Source organism: Schistocerca cancellata, chromosome 2, assembly GCF_023864275.1.
Source record: "Schistocerca cancellata isolate TAMUIC-IGC-003103 chromosome 2, iqSchCanc2.1, whole genome shotgun sequence".
Lineage (NCBI taxonomy): Eukaryota > Metazoa > Arthropoda > Insecta > Orthoptera > Acrididae > Schistocerca > Schistocerca cancellata.
The window spans coordinates 313,185,107-313,206,704 of record NC_064627.1 but is presented as its reverse complement, the minus strand read 5'-3'; the positions used below and the strand labels follow the sequence as shown (position 1 = coordinate 313,206,704).

At 44.8% G+C, this 21,598-nt stretch overlaps 1 protein-coding gene across 2 annotated transcripts in view; it reads right to left on the bottom strand.

Annotated features, from left to right (window-relative positions):
* Positions 1–21,598, bottom strand: part of LOC126145286 (potassium voltage-gated channel protein Shaw-like) — a 451,068-nt gene that overhangs the window by 104,976 nt on the left and 324,494 nt on the right. For both annotated transcript variants that reach the window (XM_049915547.1, XM_049915548.1), the window contains exon 3: positions 14,947–15,141. In XM_049915547.1, coding sequence (XP_049771504.1) covers positions 14,947–15,141 — 195 coding nt within the window. The remainder of the gene's footprint in view (positions 1–14,946; positions 15,142–21,598) is intronic.

The window sequence follows — 21,598 nt, the reverse complement described above, 5'->3', positions numbered from 1 at the left end:
CTGGCAGATTAAAACTGTGTGCCCGATCGAGACTCGAACCCTGGATCTCCTGCTTACAGGGCGGACGCTCTATCCATCTTTTTTTCTTCTTTCTTATTTTTTACTTTTTTATATTTTATTTTTTGTATTTTTTTGTTTTATTTTTTTATTTTTTCCTCTGCCAACCTTTTTTTATATATAGATGGAAAAAGGCGTCTTTCAGTCACGACAAACAAAATTAGAATGTACATCCGTAGCAACAACAGAACAAGAGTTTCTTCTAAACTATGAAAGAGAATTTGAAACCAATAGTGTGGTGATAGATAATAAAGAAAGAAAAACGTAAACCAAATCCCGCACGCCATTCCATGTGCATGGCCATCTGCGTACAGATTCCATGTTCCAAATTGGTACAACATTTCGCAGCGTTTGGAGCTCCATGACGGCGGTCATCCTCTGCCCGGTACTCCCCAACTGTGAGGGGGGTTATCGAAGACACTGCGTAAACAGTTGGCAAATAGTTGTCGGTATCGGGGTGTACACTCAAGTGTGCTATGACTGTCCTGGAGAAATTGCCAGTAATCAAGCACCATCTTCTCATCATCTCGAAAGAGGTAGTATATGGACATGCCTTTAAACCATGTGAGAGCATGAGTCTTCGCAGGTGGGAAATAAGTATCCTTTGGACAAAGGAGGAGCAGTGGCTCAATTGTGCGAGGCGCGATACGTAGGTAGCAGGCGAGGATCTTCTGCACTAGCAGCCATACCTCTAACGCCGATCCACATGTTAAACGGTGTTCGTCAGTATCCACGAGGTGGCAATGTGGACAAAGGGGGGAATCCGCCATCCCAATAGCGTGCAGCCTTTGTCGTGTTACAACCTTCCCGTTCGCCACCTGGTACCACGCGGCTCGTACCCGCGTGGGGAGGAACGACTTCTGGACCGCTCTCCACACTACAGGCCATAGGGTCGTAGGGCTCTTCCTCTCAATCACATTGCGAGGGATGGACCTTAGTAGCAATCTGTAAAAGTCTCTCGCCTTGGGAGGGCGAGTGTTGGGAAGGTCTGGGTGCACGTTAACTATACTCAAGAATAAATGCCGAGAGGTGCGAGAGTGAGGGTGTAATGTGCGCAACCGTGACAGGTGGCAGAAGAGACGCCGGCAGCAATTCCTCTAACAGACGACCCGTAAGGGAAGCATCTATGTGGGTCCACAATTTCATCATTGTGCACAAGTATAATGCTGTAGCCCTCGCTCGTACATTTATAAGTCCCAGTCCGCCATCACGCGGGGGGAGGGTGAGTGTTTCGTAGCGGACTTTGAATAGGTGTCCGGCGGTAAGGTAATATCCAAAAGCTGCTTGCAGTCTGTGTGCCATCGCTGTCGGTATCGGTAGGACCTGGGCCATGTGGATCATCTTAGTTGCCACGTGAAGGTTGAGGTATTCCACACGCTGTAGGAGGTCCATCCGTCGAAGTAAGTTCCGGCGAACTTCTGTGCGTATTGCCTGTAGTCATCGTGCATAGTTCATGGCAGCCGTGCGGCGCACATCCTGTGTAAATGTTATGCCCAAGAACCGGATCTTGTTAACTAGTGGGAGTGAGGCTAAAGCGTCCTCCTGTAGACCTCTCCCAATGGGCATCGCTGCCGACTTGGCCACATTCACGAGGCTGCCAGCTGCCAAACCATAGCGATTGATCCATTGTATCACCGAGCGTACCTCGTCACCAGATCGGACAAGTAATAGAAGGTCATCAGCATATATCCTGCAGTGAAAGGTGTGATCCCTCAATGACATGCCCGAGAGCCTGTTTTTCAACCCTCCGACAAGTGGTTTGAGTGCGATCGCGTAAAGGATCATGGAGAGAGGGCATCCTTGGCGAACTGACCGTCGGATCGGAAAGGGACCCGCAATCCGTCCATTCACCAATACACGGGATGAGCTCCACGGAAAAGGCGCTGAAAGATGTCGAGAAAGTCAGGCGGGAAGCCCATGCGGGCCGTAACGGACAGAAGGAACTTGTGGTGAACTCTATCGAAGGCGTGGTCGAAATCAATGGAGATCAGAGCAGCTCGAAGGCGACAGGATGTGGCGATGGCTATTAAATCCCTGCATTCACTGGTTGCCGTTTGCATGTTGGTCACTCCGCCCTGTGTCGTTTGCTCCATTGAGAGGAGTAGGGGAAGAACCGTCTTTATGCGGCTGGCGAGTAGTCGGGCGAAGATTTTATAGTCCGAGTTGAGCATTGTAATTGGCCTGTAGTCCTCGACCGTCCGACCTCTGGAAGGCTTGTGTATCGGTATTAGGAGACCTTCCACGAATGCAGGTGGCACGTGAGAACCGGGGGTCATCAGTTCTTGGTACATGATGATCCATCGGGGCATCATGAGATCGCGGAAAGTACGATAAAACTCGAGCGGCAGTCCGTCTGGCCCGGGAGATTTGTTGAGTGCTCCCTTGTTAAGCGCGTCCTCGATGTCGTCTCGTGTAATCCCACCTAACAGCGTCGCCGCTGCTGCATTGTCGAGGGTGTGCGACAGGTGCTGCAGTATGTCGTGATCGTCCGCTTCCTCGTCCTCTGTATTCACCTCGTCGTAAAACCGGCGATAGTGATCTGCGAAGGCTTCTGTAACTGCCGCCTGGCAATACGAGATCCGTGATCAGCTGCTGTCGGCGTCGGCGGCTGTCGAGCACGATGTGATGCATAGACGGGTTTTCTCCTTCCACTCGGTCTTGACGTCGCGATCGCACTACGGCCCCCTCCAAACGTTTCCTCGTAAGAGACAATATTTTACCTTTAATTCGGCGGCTTTCCATTTGTCGGTTTGGAGATGGTGATTGGCTGTCGAGTTCGCGAAGCACAGTGGACTGTGCAAAACCAGCTTTTCGGCGTGTGCTAACACAATTCGGAAAAGATATCGCAGCTTGGCATCGTCACACATTGGACTTTGCGGCGCTAGAGCTCGTGATACATAAATGCGGTCTAGGCGACTGGCGGACCGTTTCGCGGTACGAGAAGGATTTTGAAAATATGTCATCTGAAGAGAGTGTGTTTCATTCTCCTGTCGGCATAAGCCCTGACTGGCGCTGCTAAAGATGATGTATGGTTAAGGTAGTCTGGAGTACTTACAATTCCGGGTCGGTGAAATAAGTGATTTTCACCGTCTTCCGAAAAGAGCGTTTGAAACGTGTTATTGTCGGGTTAGCCGCTGGATAGACAAACAGCACGTCGAAATATTTCAGCAGTCTGGTGGACAATGGACCTTTTGCCTTTCTATCTTCTGCTGAGAGAGCAACCTCGGAAAGCGGGAGAATCTAAATAATATTTCATTTTAAGAGTGTGTTTCGTCCACCTGCTTTCCTGAAGATGATCTGGAACAATAGTCACCAAACTGTGGCCAGCTGGAGACATGCTGCCCAAATCGGCTATCCGTGCGGCCAGCGGTTCTTAGTAGTATTTCATTGTAACACGTATCTAGTAACTAACAGCCGAATAGAAATACTTCAGCTAACGTTAACAGTTTCTTAAGAGTGTAGTTTTCCTGCTAGGTAATAAACAAAAATACACAAACCGTAATATTTTAACATGTGCTGAATTTTATTTGACGTCGGTTAATACAGCCGTAACCTAAATAAACTTGGCCGCTTGTCACAGGATCAGATGGCTAAATTGCACAGCCCCTGCAAGGTACACGATGTCAGATAGGGGGATGTTTTCTTGTTTGCCTTCCAGTGCTAACAAGTCACGCATCGATAACCTGCTGTGCTATAAATTCCAAACGGAAGCAAGATGCATTTATGGACGTCCGGTAGAAAGACGGTCTTCTTCAAATCCGGTACATATTTGTAGCAAAGGCTGTAAATCAACTGTGTTGTAATACAACACTGAGTAGAAGAAGAAAAACCGGACATATGCGAGTAAGATTCGCGCCCTATGGCCTCCGTACAAACTTAATTATGTATATAGATAGTTCATCTATTGTTTTTGATGAGTGAATTTCCGAGTATCAAACTGTGTGACATGGAGGGCCCGTCAAGTGACCGTAGACGTTAGTATATGACAAAAAGTTAAACTTCATATCTCTACCCATTCTAAGAAAAAGTGGTCTAAAGAGCCGGATGAACAACCAGACGGACAATAAAACGTTGGTATAGCGCGTCCGTTTCTGCCGATTGAGTCCGCCTCTGTAGATGAGTGGTCAGCGGAGCAGGCTGATATGAGAAGGACCTCGGTTCGATTCCCGGCACTGTCAGGAATTTTTCCTTAGTATGAGGACTGGTATGGGGTTCACTTAGACTCGTTATGCCAGATGAGGAGCTACACTGGTTAGTAGCTGTTCTAAGGCCAAGAAAACCGACAGTGATCGGGAGAGGGATGTGCTGACCCCTTGCCCGTCCATACTGCATCCAATGGCGCCATAGGCAGAGGATGAGACGGCGGTCGATCGTGTCCGTCTAGGGTCACAAAGCGGAACCTTTTACCGACTGAGGTACAGAACCCTGAAAATTACATTCTAAACATACAGCGAACATGTGTTATCGGATTTCATGTTGCATAAAATATTTAAATATCAGTTCGGTTGTTGTTATTCATGAATTAATCAACCGCTCACACAAACTGCTCAACAAAAATTTGTCAAGCAATTACAATGTCACAACTTTGGGGTCGCTAAGGATGGCACCAATTTGAAACAGAGAATAATCGACCTGCAACGGACATTTAAGGGAAGCAGTGTTGAAAAAGAGAGTGAGAAAAAGCTGTAGCCTATCCCTGATGTTATTCAACACGTACACTGAACAAGCAGTAAAGGAAACCAAAGAAAAGTTTGGAGTAGGAATTAAATTTCAGGGAGAGGAAATAAAAACTCTGAGGTTTGCCCATGACATAGTACTTCTGTCAGAGATAGCATGTGAACGGAATGGACAGTGTCTTGAAAGAATGATATAAGGTGAATATCAACAAAATGAAAACAAGGATAATGAATTGCAGTCAAATTAAATCAGGTGACACTGAGAGAATTAGATTAGGAAACGAGACACTTAAAGTAGTAGGTGAGTTTTGCTGCTTGGGCATCAAAATAACTGATGATGAACGAAGTAGAGAGGATGTGAAGTGTAGACTGGAAATGGCAAGAAAAAACACTTCTGAAGAAGAGAAATTTGTTAACATCGAATATAGATTTAAGTGTTAGGAAGTCTTTTCCGGCGGTATTTATCTGGAGTGTAGCCATGTCTGGAAGTGAAACATGGAGAATAAACAGTTTAGATAAAAAGAGGATAGAAGATTTTGAAATGTGGCGCTACAGAAGAATGCTGAAGATTAGGTGGGACGATCACATAACTAATGAGGAGGTTCTGAATAAAATACCGAGCGGGGTGGCGCAGTGGTTAGACACTGGACTCGCATTCGGGAGGACGACGGTTCAATCCCGCGTCCGGCCATCCTGATTTAGGTTTTCCGTGATTTCCCTAAATCACTCCAGGCAAATGCTGGGATGGTTCCTCTGAAAGGGCACGGCCGACTTCCTTCCCAATCCTTCCCTAATCCGATGAGACCGATGACCACGCTGTCTGGTCTCCTTCCCCAAACCAACCAACCAACCAGGACGATCTTTCAAACGCGCGTCCTGCCATCCTGATTTAGGTTTTCCGTAATTTCCCTAACTCGCCTCAAGTAAATTCCGGGATGGTTCCTGTGAAAGGGCGTGGTCTAATTCTTCCCCCACCCTTCCCTAATCCGATGGGACCGATGACTTCGCTGTTTGGTCTCCTCCCCCTAATCGGCCAACCAACCAACCTGACTAGAATTGGAGGAACAATGAATCTGAGCCAAAACTTCACCAAAATAAGGGGCCTGTGATAGGACATATTCTGAGACATCAAGGGATCACCAATTTAGTACTGAAGGGAAATGTGTGTGGTAAAAATCGTAGAGAGATGAATACAGCAAGCAGATTCAGAAAGATTTGGGTTGCATTAGTTATTCGGAGATGAAGGAGGTCACATAAGATAGAGTAGCAAGGAAGGCTGCATCAAACTAGTCTTCGGACTGAAGACCTCAACAACAACAATAGACTTCTTGGGCGGTGGCCAACTTATCGCGCCTTTTCTGTAATTAGTGCATTTGGGGCTCAAACATACTAATTTGTGTTAATTAATAATAAGATCGGTATACAAAATGTCAGTGTTGGTTTTTGTACAAGAAAGTTTGACGAGCACCGATCTAGAACTAGGAAGATCGGGTGTGTAAAATAAACTCGAGTCACTGTGAGAAGGACGAGAGTCTGTATCTGCAAGACGTCTCGCGCTGCCCAGGGCAAGTGTGTTGCCACACAAGGATACATCAGTGCTGCTGCAGCTCAGGTCTGTATGCTTCACCCGTAAAAGACCAAATTCTGTTCCGTCGATGTCCATTACAGTTTTCATGGTTTCCCTGATATGTTTTACGGAGACAGACGTGTGACGTTCTCCGTGCAGTCTACTGCACGTTCATTTCCTGCACGATTTCCCTGTCTTCACCGACCTCGATGGTGATACAAGGTGTATATCGAGTGTGATAGAATCCATCAGACAAGTTATAATCGTACTTAACGGAAAAGCCTAAGAAGCCTGGTTCATCTGTTAATTGGAATCGCATCGTTCCGTCGACAATTACGTTCGTTATAGACAGAGTGCTTTTTATAATATCATCCTCGGCGGCCGACGTTGTTAAACCGCACATAAACTATGGAGCTGCTCCTCTAATGAATGATATGGTTCCAGTCCTAATGGGTAAAATAATTACAGCTATAATTTGTAATGGGATAGCGCACTAGCGCACCAACAGTAGTGTGTGTAAATACCAACCTCCCCAATAGCACAGCCGGTATACGCAGTATCAGCAAACTCAAATACGTATCATAATATTTTAACAGAGGTAACTGCGTGTTTATACCCATAGAGAGGAACTGCCCAATTCCGTAGACTGTCAAGCGATGGTGCCGTATGTAGATAAATATCTTTATCTTATGGAAGCCATCGTACAAGCGGAAACTTAAGTTACGATTTAATAGCAGGATAAATTAGTTTATTTGTACCATTCTTGGTCTTTGTCCCAATTATTACAACCATGTGCTCTGTATGTGCAAACACAAATTTTTAGTCATCACATGACCTACCTGTGTAGTAAGCTGCTCGCTGCATGGTAATAACACAAAACGCTACAAATAAGAATTAAAGAAAAGCACCACCCTTTCTCCAGGAGTCTACCAGTCTTTTGTACAAGCATGACACAGAGTTACTTTAAATTAAGTGTCGTAAGTCTTACGGAGAAGCCAATCTCGGTGGCTGCGACCGAGCACCGTTTCCACTTTTTTAACTTTCATTTCGGATCATAGGAGTGCGTACTTGTAAGAGAGATATATCAAGGTTCGTTGATAAGTGTGGTATATTTCTATCTAAAAGAGACAAAATCTGTCGAACGGTGAAAGTATAGGTAAGCGTGATTCTTTTAATGAATTTGTTCAAATTTCCAACAAACCACAACGCCCAGGTTTTTGTTGGGAACCGTCTTAAGCGATCATGACACAGGTTTCGCAGAAATGGATAAAGGCAAGTGTCGCGCAGTGATGAGATGTTTATCTTAAAAAGTTCCTTTTATCTAAAAAACAAACGAAATGAGTTCGTCTTTGTCATCATCATCATCAACAACAACAATGAGACAATCATTATTATTATCCTCATCTGTTTGTTAAGCGAAGGACTCCTCTACACATGTATATGAAACATGGTCATCAGCTGTAAGCATTCAGGTCGCTTCTGCTTGTTCTATATTATCTATCCACTCTCCATGACTTAGTTTCTTACGCCTTCAGCAAACGAACGCTCTTGACCTATCTACATTGAGACTTTAGAAAGTAACATATGTCGTTGCGTTTCCTGCACGAAAGGGTCTGCTGCGGCACAGATAACAGATTGATCACAGTGTGCGAGTGAAATAGCGCAGCTACTGGAAACTTACTCCATTGTTGATGTGAGTGGAACAGCATCATTCTTGTTGGCAAAACGTCTAAATGTCACACAGATTCACCGTAGAATTCTGGCGGTATGTGGACCAAACACAATGTCGTGTCTATCCGTAGAGAAATCGTGCCAACAATTTGACCGGGACCGCTCAGAAACGTGTGATACTGTTTGGGAAGGAAGTCCATCGACATCGACCGCGTCCAGTAATCAAGGAACTGATTCGCAACAATCGCAGAATGAATATCTCTGCATAATGCTCAACAGATAAGCATTTCTGTACACAGTGATCATTCCACTGTCTGAGATCGTCTGCGGAATTTGTGCTCACGCTCGGTTCCGCTATTGGTGTTATCTGCATACATAAACGGAAGATTTATTGCGTCTCTGAACTTCCTTGAGCGTCACTGCGTGGGAACCGATGATTTCGTAAGCCGTATCATTACAGGCTAGGAGACAAGGATCCATCATTTCACACTTACAACAAAGAGGGTGTCTATGGAATGGAGACTCACTTCCTAGGCTCTGCGGAAGAAATCCAAAGGGAAGGTCGTGGCTAACGTTTTCTCCGACTACAGAGGTTACATAGTACTAGTTTCTAGTGTGGGGCAGGTATCTCATTCTATAGAATCAGTAACAGTCACTGCTTCTGACGTTATCTAGAATAAAGTAATGTGACAAATGTGATCACAGTGCCCACATATATAAAATATTTGATTCTGTCAGTGTGCATTGCATATGACGACCTAGTAGCCTGTGATAGTTTACAAATTGTCCATTGGATTGTACACACATCAAAAACAGTTTTGCATCACCTCGGTTCCGAGGGTTCCGGAAGCTGTACAGAAAATTCAATAGAGATCAACATAAACATCATTTCCGCCCTTTTTGTTGCTCATGAAAACTGCACATTGCATGTTGTACCACCATACAGCGATACATTCAGAGGTGGTGGTCCAGAGTGCTGTACACACCGGCACCTCTAATACCCAGTAGCACGTTCTCTTGCATTGATGTATGCCGGTGTACTTCGTGGTCCATATTGTCCCACTCCTCAACGGCGATTCGGCGTAGATCCGTCAGAGTGGTTGGTGCGTCATGTCGTCTATAAACAGTCCTTTTCAATCTATACCAAGCATGTTCGATAGGGTTCATGTCTGGAGAACATGCTGGCCACTCTAGTCGAGCGATGTCGCTATCCTGAAGGAAGTCATCCACAAGATGTGCACGATGGGGGCGCGAATTGTCGTCCATGAAGCCGAATGCCTCGCCAATACGCTGCCGATATGTTTGCACTATCGGTCGGAGGATGGCATCCACGTATCGTACGGCCGTTACTGCGCCTTCCATGACCACCAGCTGCTTACGTCGGCCCCACATAGTGCCACTCCTGAACAGCAGGGAACCTCCACCTTACTGCACTCGCTGGACACCGTGACGAAGGCGTTCAGACTGGCCGGGTTGCCTCAAACAGACGACTGTCTGGTTGGAGGCATATGCGACACTCATCGGTGAAGAGCACGTGATGCCAATCCCGAGCGGTCTATTCGGCCTGTTGTTGGGCCCATCAGTACCGCGCTGCATGGTGTCATGGTTGCAAAGATGGGCCGTCGGGAATGAAGTTTCGCATCATGCAACCTATTGCGCACAGTTTAGGTCGTAACATGCCGTTCTGTGGCTGCACAAAAAGCATTATTCAACGTGGTGGCGTCGCTGTCAGGGTTCCTCCGAGCCATAATCCGTAGGCAGCGATCATCCACTGAAGTAGTAGCCCTTGGGCGGCCTGAGCGAGTCTTGTCATCGACAGTTCATGTCTCTCTGTATCTTCTCCATGTCCGAACAACATCACTTTGGTTCACTCCGAGACGCCTGGACACTTCCCTTGTTGTGAGCCCTCCCTCACAAAGTACCAATGCGGACGTGATCGAACCGCGGTATTGACCGTCTAGGCATTGTTGAACTACAGACACCAACAGCCGTGTATCTCCTTCCTGGTGGAATGACTGAAACCGATCGGCTGTCGGACCTCCTCCGTCTAACAGGCGCTGCTCATGCATGGTTGTTTACATCTTTGGGCCGGTTTAGTGACATCTCTGAACGGTCGATGGGACTGTGTCTGTGATACAATATCCATAGTCAACGTCTATCTTCAGGAGTTCAGGGAACCGAGGTGATGCAAAACTTTTTTTGATGTGTGTATTTTGTGCGACGTTAAGATGAATTGTAGATGAGCCGAAATTAGTAATAAAATAAAAATATATTTGCGACCTTGACTATTAAGAGGTTTTCTGCATCCACAGCTTAGTCTGTGAAGGAGTTGTATGCACAGAGTTCATGGCAAAGCGTTCAAACATTAATGCCGATTCATATTGTTCAACATGACATTGCTAGGCCACGCGATAAAGAACAAGAGCCGTGGAAAATTAGCCAAAGGTATTGTTCTTTTGCACGACAATGCAACACTCCACGCGCCAGCTACAACACCCGTTGTGCTTCAACGTTTTCGATAGAGGGCTGCGAGGCATCTGCCATACAGTCCAGATTTGCATCACGTCATATCCTTCTTTTCGGTAAGATGAAAGAACATCTGTGGGGAAAAGAGATTTTTCCGACGGTAAGGGTGCTCACACAGCAGCTCTCGAATGGCTACGTGATGAGGGAGTGGACTTCAATCTGGTAGAACGTTTGGACGTAGTTTACAAAGATTTGGTGACTATGTTGAAAATAGTATTGATTTCGTTCATCGTAATCGATGATTTTGGAATGCGTACATCTACGTCATTCATGATTTAAGTAATGGAACACTGCACCGGTTACGTATTTTTTTCCTGCGTAGCACAACGCATTTCTAGAACATTTACGTGGCTGTTACGGGAGAGGTTTGCGTGTATGTTTTTCCGCCTCTCTTTTGCTGTAGTCGTCTTGGGGCGTTTTCCTGACATTAGCATGCAGAAAACATTCTAAGACGATTACAGTCCAAGAGAGGCAGGAAAATAGACATGGGAACATCACACACATTATAATCACGTTTATATCTGCACTTGACAACGAAAACACGTTGTACTAAGCATGAAAAAATACGTAACTTTTACAGTATTTCATGGTTTAAATCACGAAAAATAGTGTACATATGTCATTTTGAAGTGTAGTGCAGCATTCAATGGAACTTATTTCGCTTGCCATAATAATGTGTATTTTACTTTTTGAAATTCTGTCGAACAATCCAATCATGTGTCTACGTATCTCGAACGCCTCCACTTTATTTCCTGAACATCACGAGTTCTCCCCCTTGCTTTACCCTGATCCTCTTCTTTAAATTATTGTGTCACCTAGTAAATCCAAACATGCATCTCTCCGTTCATAACCCTCAGTATTTGAATGTTTTCGATTTGGAAGTCTACATTTCACTGCCACAAGCCTAGTAACACAATCAGAGAGTCAACTTAAATTTTCAAACACACCGGAAGCATAATTTTGAGAACATATCACTTTAACGAAAACAATTTTTACTGTTCTATTCATTTTCTCTCACGCTTATTCAGTCAATGTCTTCAACTCCTCCAATTACACAGACTTATCAATTAGTTAGTTGGATAAGTCGCACGCGTTTATCCGAGTATTGTACGTAAGGCACATCCTGGACGCTCGTCTTTCTTTCCTTGACAAGAAATGCTAAAATTCAAAGTATTTTGATGGTAGAACATTGAAATTAATTTCATGGGACTACTGAGGTGTTAACTATCTCACACGATCTGGTGAACAACATTCCAAACGGAGCTGTGTGAAGGAATAAAGTGCTCGGAGGCTGCCGCGTTTGTAGGCTCCAAAGGAAGAACGCTTGGGTAAATGCATTTCGGAATCATATTTAGAGAAGCTGAATATTCCGAACGATTTCTCCCGCTTTTACACCTGTGGGATGCACACGAAACACTAATTAGATAGCAGTGGCAAGACACTGGTTCAACTAAGGTGCAAATTCAAAAAATGGGCGACGATGGTTTCATGACTGACTTTTAATTTTTTAGTTGAGTAGCTGGGAAAAAATGAAAAAAATTGACAGTCCATTACCATGTAACGGTATTGAAATGAAATGATCGTATGGCATTTATTGACCAGGATATCCCCGTCGGAGTTCGAATGGTTCAAATGACTCTGAGCACTATGGGACTTAACTTCAGAAGTCATCAGTCCCCTAGAACTTATAACTACTTAAACCTAACTAACCTAAGGAACATCCATGCCCGAGGCAGGATTCGAACCTGCGGCCGTAGCGGTCGCGCGGTTCCAAACTGAAGCGCCTAGAAACCGCTCCTCCACACCGGCCGGCCGTCGGGGTTCGGCTGCCGTATTGTAAGTCTTTTTAGTTGACACCACTTCGGCGACTTGCGTGTTAATGATGATGAGAATGATGATGAAGGACACACAACATACAGTCCCTTGCCGGGAATCGAACCCGGCCCCACTTGCGTGGTGGGCTGAAACCCTGAACGGTACTGAATAGTATGAATAATTAACCTAAGTAGAAAAAAGGGAAAAACTGATAAAAATACACTGAGGTGACATAAGTCATGGGACAGCGATACGAACATACACAGATGGGGGGAGTATAGCGTACACAAGGTATAAAATGTTAGTGGATTTGCAGAAGTATCATTTGCACTCAGGTGATTATGTGGAAAGGTTTCCGACGTGTTTATTCTCGTATGACGGGGATTAACAGAGTTTGAACGCGGAATGTTAGTTGGAGCTAGCACCTGAGACATTTAATTCGGAAATCGTTGGTGAATTCTATATTCCGAGACCCACAGTGTCAAAAGTGTGCCGAGAATACAAAATTTCAGGCATTATCTCTCGCTCCGCTCAATGCAACGACCGAGAACAGCGGCGTTTGTGTTAACTCGTCATTGCTAACAGAATAGCTACACTGTGTAATAACCGCAGAAATCAATGTGAGACGTACGACGAAAACGGTGACATTTAACGTTATCCTGGGCTCGTGGTCATATCCCCTAGACTACTGGAAAAACGTGGCCTAATCATATGAGCCCCTATTTCAGTTGGTAAGAGTTAGTGGTAGGTTTCGAGTATGGCACAGATCCCATGAAGTCATGGACTCAAGTTATTCAACAAGTACTGTTCGAGCTGGTGATGACTTCATAATTGTGTGGGCTGCGTTTACATGGAATAGACTGGGTTCTCTGGTTCAACTGAACCAATCGTTGACAAGAAATGTTTATTTTCTGTCACTTAGAGACAATTTGCAGCAAACATCGATGGAATTTTTTGGGCAATGACACCGGGTGCTTGTTACCGGACTACGACTGTTCGCGATTGTTGTGGATGACTTGGCCATCCAGATTGCGGGACGTGTATCCCGTCGAATCTTTATGGGATATAGTCCTGCACACGGACGGCTACATAGGCAGCATGGCTCACTATTTCTGCTGGAGACTTCCAACATCTTGTTTAGTCCATGCCACATGGAGATCCTGCACTACGCCGGGCAAAATGAGGTCCGACACGAGGTATCGCATGCCTTTTGTCACCTCAGTGTATGTTACCGCAGGATCCTAATATGCTTAGTTGAGAATCAGCTGGTGTGTTACCGCAGGATCTTAATATGCTTAGTTGAGAATCAGCTGGTGCAATTAAAAAATTATGCCCACTGGAAGCTGAAATATTTCTGTTGTCATCCCGTACTCCACATTTTCCTCTTAGTGATTTTTGACCGTGCTTTTTAACATATACTGATGGGAGAAATTTTCTTTGAGAGAAGACACTAGCTATGCTGTTTACGGTATGCATGTTTGAGAAAATTAAAATATGTATGTTGTATGTTAACCGGGGACCTAGAAATGACGGAGAGTCTCCATCCCTGCCGCAGCAGTCCACAACCCCACGACGACTGCTGCAGTCCACTTCACCCCTCCGCCGCCCCACACCAAACCCAGGGTTATTGTTGCGGTTCGGCCCCCGGTAGACCTCCCCTCCCTCCCCCCTCCCCCCTCCCCCTCCCCCCCAGGGAACGTCTCACACCAGACGAGTGTAACCCCTATGTTTGGGTGGTAGAGTAATGGTGGTGTGCGCGTACGTGGAGAACTTCTTTGCGCAGCAATTGCCGACATAATGTAGCTGAGGCGGAATAAGGGGAACCAGCCCGCATTCGTCGAGGCAAATGGAAAACCGCCTAAGCACCATCCACAGACTCACCGGCTCACCGGACCTTGACCCAAGTCCGCCGGGCGGATTCGTGGCGGGGACCAGGCGCTCCTTCCCGCTCGGGAAAGCCGATCGTCTAACCGGGCGGGCAAATTAAAATATTATAATCTCGAAACTTTCTGGCAGATTAAAACTGTGTGCCCGACCGAGACTCGAACTCGAGACCTTCGCCTCACACCTCACGCCTCACGACCCGTGAGTCGTGCTTCGGTAGCTCAGATGGTAGAGCACTTGCCCGCGAAAGGCAAAGGTCCCAAGTTCGAGTCTCGGTCGGGCACACAGTTTTAATCTGCCAGGAAGTTTCATATCAGCGCACACTCCGCTGCAGAGTGGAAATATCAGTTTATTATAATCTCATTAACCAAACGACACACCTGCCATCATGGGCCAGAGTAGTAGCCCACGGCCACTAGCCATTTAGAAGGATTATGATAAGACTGAGTCGTCATGTCCAGGTGGAACAAAACCCCGTTTCTCTGGATGCCAGAAACCAGCACTGACATTCACAATAGCCAAGAGCTGCCAGAAGTGGTGCTTTACAAGTTTATCACGGAAGACGTCCAGGTACGATAAATAATTTGTGTAGCCCTGTGGTCTGGTTTAGATGTCATTAAGGAAATATTTTTAGTTGAAAGACCCGGTGACGTTTGATTAAAATGATTCTGATTTCTTAATTGTTCCTGGGTGCTTCGACTGGACATCATTTACAGAAAACACTTGCATGACATGCTAGTAAGCAGGCACCTTGGCGGCGTTGGAGGAGTAGGGTTCGTCGAAGAGGGACCATATCTTGGGCTTGATGTGTTGCCACCTGGAGAGCGTTCCGTTGAAGTAGTCCTCCTCGAAGCCGAACTTGCGGGCGATCTCCTCGTCGCTGGGCTTCTCCGTGTCCAAGTCCAGCCTGTCCAGCACGGCCAGCGTCTCCTGCGTGTCCCGGTGCTGCCAACACAACAACACAAAAGTCACTCACCATAGCCACCAATATCCTACAACAATACGTACTATCACAAATGCTACAAGGTTGTTCAAAATGAATAGGACAAAAAGTATTCCTGTGACTACAGCAACGAATTTATTTCAGAAATACACAAATAGACTTTCATGTTAATTCTCATATTTTGGGTTGGTAACAATAAAACAATGAAAAATCGCTGTTATTTTTCACCGCTATCGTTAGCGGTTAAACTAGTGGCATCAGCGATGGGAAAGGCGTATTGTCTTGTAGAATATCACTAATAATCGTTGTTCAAAGTCATTTTCGAACGAAGTTTAGAAAAGTGCATATTCGTACAATCCACGAAGGAAGCACCAGAGAAAGGAATGTGACGCAGTCAACAATTTGGCTTGTATTGCGCTAGTGTCTGCTTACAGAAATCAGATGCTGTGGGCGTTGAAACCAGCCGATAAACGAAAGGGGAGAAAATTAAGCATTGATGTTCAAGCACGTATGAAAGCGGATGGTTTCGCAGAGACTTGTGTTCTATGACGAAGCCACACCCCACTTAAGGACATAATTTGAGAATATGGGGTACATAGAACCCATATCTCTTTCTGTAACATGACCGTGATTTTCTGAGACTTAAAAATTTTTGCATGATCACAAATAGCATAGTCTTGGTCCTTCCTTTTTTGCCGAATCAACTGTTACAGGCATAACCTATTTCGATACGCTTTCTCTCTGGTTATTGCCTTAGTTGACAGAAGAGGTACCTCATTTCATTTTGCAGCAGGACGGAGCCTTGCTACATTGATGTAACCTCGTATGTAGTCACTTCAAGGAACATCTTCCACTGTGGTGGATTGGTCGTGCTGGGTCGAATGATGTGCCGTTCATGTTGTGCGCAACCCCTTCCCCCCCATTCCCCCCTCCCCCAGGTCGTCTGACCTTACAGCCTTACAACAATGGACTGTGAAGGACACAGATTACGTACTCCCATTTCCGCAGGACTTACAGCAGCTAAGGCACCAGATAGTCAGGTAAGTTCGAACGGGTCTGGCAGGAAATGCGGTACCGGATAGACAACTGCAGTGTCACACATGGAGCCACATCAAAATTGTGTGAATATCCATAGGAACTGTCAGGATAAACGCTCCAGACTATAAATGCACTTCTGAAATAAAGTCATTACTGTAGTCACAAGTATACTTTCTTTTAGTTCCATTCATTTTGAATCACCCTGCTGTCATAAGGATGCAGTCATATGGCTGCTTGTTGCTCATGTAGAGCAGTGCTCACTCAGAAAATGCGAATGCAATTGTTGCAAGTAGAAGATAGTATAAAAGAGTGGTGAGTTTTGTGACGAAATAGTAGTCGAAAGTCTTAATGGCTTGCACTTCGCGGACTGACGTTTCAAGATATTCTGTTGAGATGTCGGATGCATATGCTCCGTCTGGAATAAGTGGATGAAAAGTTATACAAGCAGTATTTTCATTATACTACGAGTGTGGCGTCGTGGAGCTTAACAGTCATCCGAGACTGGACTGCTATCGGCAGAGGTGGAGACCTGCAGACTTGATGCTTTTGTTTGAAATATCAACACAAGAGAAAGTGTACGGCGAATGATAAATATTTTATGAGTGGCTGAAAATTTTATTCACTGGCGAATCGTCGGGACTACATACGTGGGTGCCCTCGTGAGTAGAAACTGTGTGTCAAGCAAGAATTTTCATCTGTGTCTATAAGGACGAAATATTTGTACATAATGAAAAATATATCTGTCAGCAAGATGCCAGTGGATATCAGGTGCGGTTAGGATATGGTTAATAATTACAGTTCACAGAAGAAATGTATTGCTACAGAAGATTGTTGAGGATTAGGTGGGTAGATCGAAGAGCTAATGAGGAGATACTGAATCGATTTGGGGGAAATAAAGGAATTTATGTGGCATAGATCCTGAAAGGTATAAATCAATCGTCAGTTTGGTAAAGGAAGTGTGAGTGATAAAATAATTATAGAGGGAGATCAAGACTCGAATAGTGCAAATGGATGCAGATTGCGTTAATTAACCAGAATAAGGGCACTTGCACAGAATAAACTAGCGCGAAAAGTTTCGTGAAACGAGTCTTCAAACTGAGGGCTACAACAGCGATAGCAAAAAAGAAACAATTACGTACGAATGATTATAAAATGTGAACAAGGCAGCTCACATTTACGTTTTTTTCCCCCTTGTCTCAATAATGATCAATTTACTATGGCTTATGTCAGTTATTCAAAGCGAGCCTTTTCTGCAAACTCTGTGGAAATTAGTTAGTTACAGACATGGGTGTCGTTAGCGGAACACCAGTTCGGGGTTGAACGTGACGCGCATAACAAGTAGTTGGACAATGCAAGTGCCGTTCAACAGAGTTCATTATAGTATGTGAGTGTGTGTGAGTACGAGTATACACACATTTTCTGCTGGTCTGGTCACATATTCTATATCGTAATTAAATTGTACACTGTATCACAAACGGAATCCCGCTCTAGTTAAATCCTGGTGAAGCTCACTTCATTATTCAGATCCTGTTGCGTCGTTTAGGAACCACACTTCGTTGTCATTTCAACAGTATATCTCCATGTTTGTTTATGAGTATTGCATTCTGCATTTTGGAAGGAAATAAAGACACAGAGGGACCTTGAAACTGTGATACACAGTGAGGCGTTATGGGATGTGTCAGTGAACTATGCGTTGGTGACTGAACCTAGAAGGCCAGTTGATTGTGTCAGCAATATTTCTAATTTCGTTTCAAATGGCTCTGAGCACTATGGGACTCAACTGCTGTGGTCATAAGTCCCCTAGAACTTAGAACTACTTAAACCTAACTAACCTAAGGACATCACACACATCCATGCCCGAGGCAGGATTCGAACCTGCGACCGTAGCTAATTTCGTTGTAGAGTTCATTTCGGCAGACGTTGGTTCACTAAGGCTTCGCAGGACCATAGAGAGAGAGAGGTAGCATACGTTTAAAAATACAATGTTTCTCTACTAAAAGCCACCAACTGCATTTACTTTTCTTTTTTTGTGACCTATGGCGCAGTCACTTCAAAAAAGGCTGTTCCTGAGGAACGTGCTATGGTTCCCAGTGTAAACGGAAAATGTCGTTCCGTTTATTATTACAAACGTAATGTTGTAAGAAGTTTAATTCTACGAGAGCAATCGGTAGAGAAGATTCCGAAGAGACAGGTGCAATGTTCAGTACATTGATATTTATTGTCTGGTACGATAGAAAAGTGAGGCGAGGCAAATGATGCAGAAGGTAGTGAATATTCTTCGTATTTTGCTCTATAGAGGACATCCCAATTGACCACAACAAATAACTTTCTGTTCATGAAGAAATAGCAACTTTTTTCCAAATGTGTGGTGCAGCACAGTAGTGGGATATCGCTTAGCCAATCCTCCATAGTAACAGAGTTAGCGAATTTGAAATACATCGCTGTGAATAATACCTACAGTCCAGCAATCGGTGATAAGATGTATACATCAGTAGCTGAGTGCAGAAGTCCCCTCGTCTTGCTGTTTTAGAGATCCTAATTCGTGAAGATTCCATTTATGGAGAATCTCTTTTAGGATTTGTCTAAGCTTTTTAAATACCAGGATTTGCTTGTCGTTGTCACTATTGGTCATAAGTTTCACCATAATTACATTAGCAATGAACGCCCCCATAGGAAAAAGTATGTGGGTCGGGCGCATACACTGATGATACCAAACATTATCACCACCTGCTTAATGGCGTGTTTCGTAGTCTCTGAACGAAATATATCACTGATTCTGTGTATCAGGCATCCGACAGTTTGTTGGCAGATTTATGGAAGTATTGAATATCAGATATCGACACACAGAACACTTAATTCCCGTAAATAACGAGTTACTAATTTTCGCAGATGACGAAGAAATTGATGAAATGTGTGATGAGATAAAAGAAATTATTCAGGTAGTGAAGGGAGACGAAAATTTAATAGTCATCGGTGACTGGAATTCAAGAGTAGGAAAAGGGTGAGAAGGAAACATAGTAGGTGAATATGGATTGGGGCTAAGAAATGAAAGAGGAAGCCGCCTGGTAGAATTTTGCGCAGAGCATAACTTAATCATAGCTACTGACAGCCTTGGGAGAGCCAGTCCTGACAAAACTCTACCATCTGGTGAGCAAGATGTACGAGGCAGGCGAAATACCCTCAGACTTCAAGAAGAATATAATAATTCCAATCCCAAAGAAAGTAGGTGTTGACAGATGCGAAAATTACCGAACTATCAGTTTAATAAGTCACAGCTGCAAAATACTAACGCGAATTCTTTACAGACGAATGGAAAACTGATAGAAGCCGACCTCGGGGAAGATCAGTTTGGATTCCATAGAAATGTGGGAACACGTGAGGCAATACTGACCCTACTGGTTATCTTAGAAGAAAGATTAAGGAAAGGCAAACCTATGTTTCTAGCATTTGTAGACTTAGAGAAAGCTTTTGACAATGTTGATTGGAATACTCTCTTTCAAATACTGAAGGTGGTAGGGGTAAAATACAGGGAGCGAAAGGCTATTTACAATTTGTACAGAAACCAGATGGCAGTTATAAGAGTCGAGGGACATGAAAGGGAAGCAGTGGTTGGGAAGGGAGTGAGACACGGTTGTAGCCTATCCCCAATGTTATTCAATCTGTATATTGAGCAAGCAATAAAGGAAACAAAAGTAAAGTTCTGAGTAGTCATTAAAATCCATGGAGAAGAAATAAAAAGGTTGAGGTTCGCCGATGACATTGTAATTCTGTCAGAGACAGCAAAGGATTTGGAAGAGCAGTTGAACGGAATGGACAGTGTCTTGAAAGGAGGGTATAAGATGAACAACAACAAAACCAAAACGAGGATAATGGTAGTTGAATTAAGTCGGGTGATACTGAGGGAATTAGGTTAGGAAATGAGACACTTAAAGTAGTAAAGGAGTTTTGCTATTTGGGGAGCAAAGTAACTGATGATGGTCGAAGTAGAGAGGATATAAAATGTAGACTGGCAATGGCAAGGAAAGCGTTTCTGAAGAAGAAAAATTTGTTAACATCGAGTATAGATTTAAATGTCAGGAAGTCGTTTCTGAAAGTATTTGTATGGAGTGTAGCCATGCTGGACGATAAATAGTTTGGACAAGAAGAGAATAGAAGCTTTCGAAATGTGGTGCTACAGAATAATGCTGAAGATTAGATGGGTAGATCACATAACTAATGAGGAGGTATTGAATAGAATAGGGGAGAAGAGGAGCTTGTGGCACAACTTGACTAGAAGAGGGGATCGGTTGGTAGGACATGGTCTGAGACATCGAGGGATCACCAATTTAGTATTGGAGGGCAGCGTGGAGGGTAAAAAACGTAGAGGGAGACCAAGAGATGAATACACTAAGCTGATTCAGAAGGATGTAGGCTGCAGTAAGTACTGGGAGATGAAGAAGCTTGCACAGGATAGAGTAGCATGGAGAGCTGCATCAAACCAGTCTCAGGACTGAAGATCACAACAACAAAAGTTTTCGCACGCAGTGATGGCGCCCGACGGCGACCCCGATGGGTTCCCTAGATTTTAAATCAGGCGAATTTCGTCGCTGAAACATCAACGTGCTACGCTCCTGAAAGATGACATAGCCGTCGCGGAAGGCATCAAGCATGAAGGGATGCAAGTGGTTCGCAACTGTCACCGTGTCTTCGATTACTACCACAGGTCCCATGCTAGCGCAGGAGGACAATACAATAGCATAATACAGCTCCCACCAACTTGCCTCCGTGGTGCGCTGCACGTTTCGAGCCGTCGTTCACCTCGATGACGGCGTTTGTATAATAAAAAAGTAATCCACCCGAAGAGGCTACACGTTTCCATTGACCGACGGTCGAATCCCTATGGTCCCGTGCCCGCTGCAATCTTATTTGACGATGTCATTGGGTCAACATGTGAACACGTAAGGATGGTCTGCTGTGGAGCTCCACGTTCTACAATGTACGATGAACGGTGTGCTCCGAAACACTTACGCGTGCACCAGCATTGTGCTCTTTCGGCAGAGGTGTCACAGATCACCATCTATCCTACTTTACAGAGCTGACAAGCCCCCGAACCCCACATTCTGCAAAGAGCCGTGGATGTCCAACCATTTAGCTCCTAGTGGTGGTTTGACTGTCCGTCTACCTCTTTCCGTAGATGCTCGCGACAGTCGCACGTTAATATTCGACCAGCTTCGCCGATTTAGAGACACTCGTTCACAGCTCTGCGTAATAATAATCTGGCCTTTGTCAAAGTCGCTTATCTGAATGTATTTCCCCTGCAGTCCATATCTTCGCTAGGGTGATCCCCCGTCCGCGTCTGATCTACTTGCATGCTTTTGTTACTCGCGCTCGCAAATGTACTTCGCTAGCCACAAAGCGATGTGTGGCGGAGGGCACAATTCA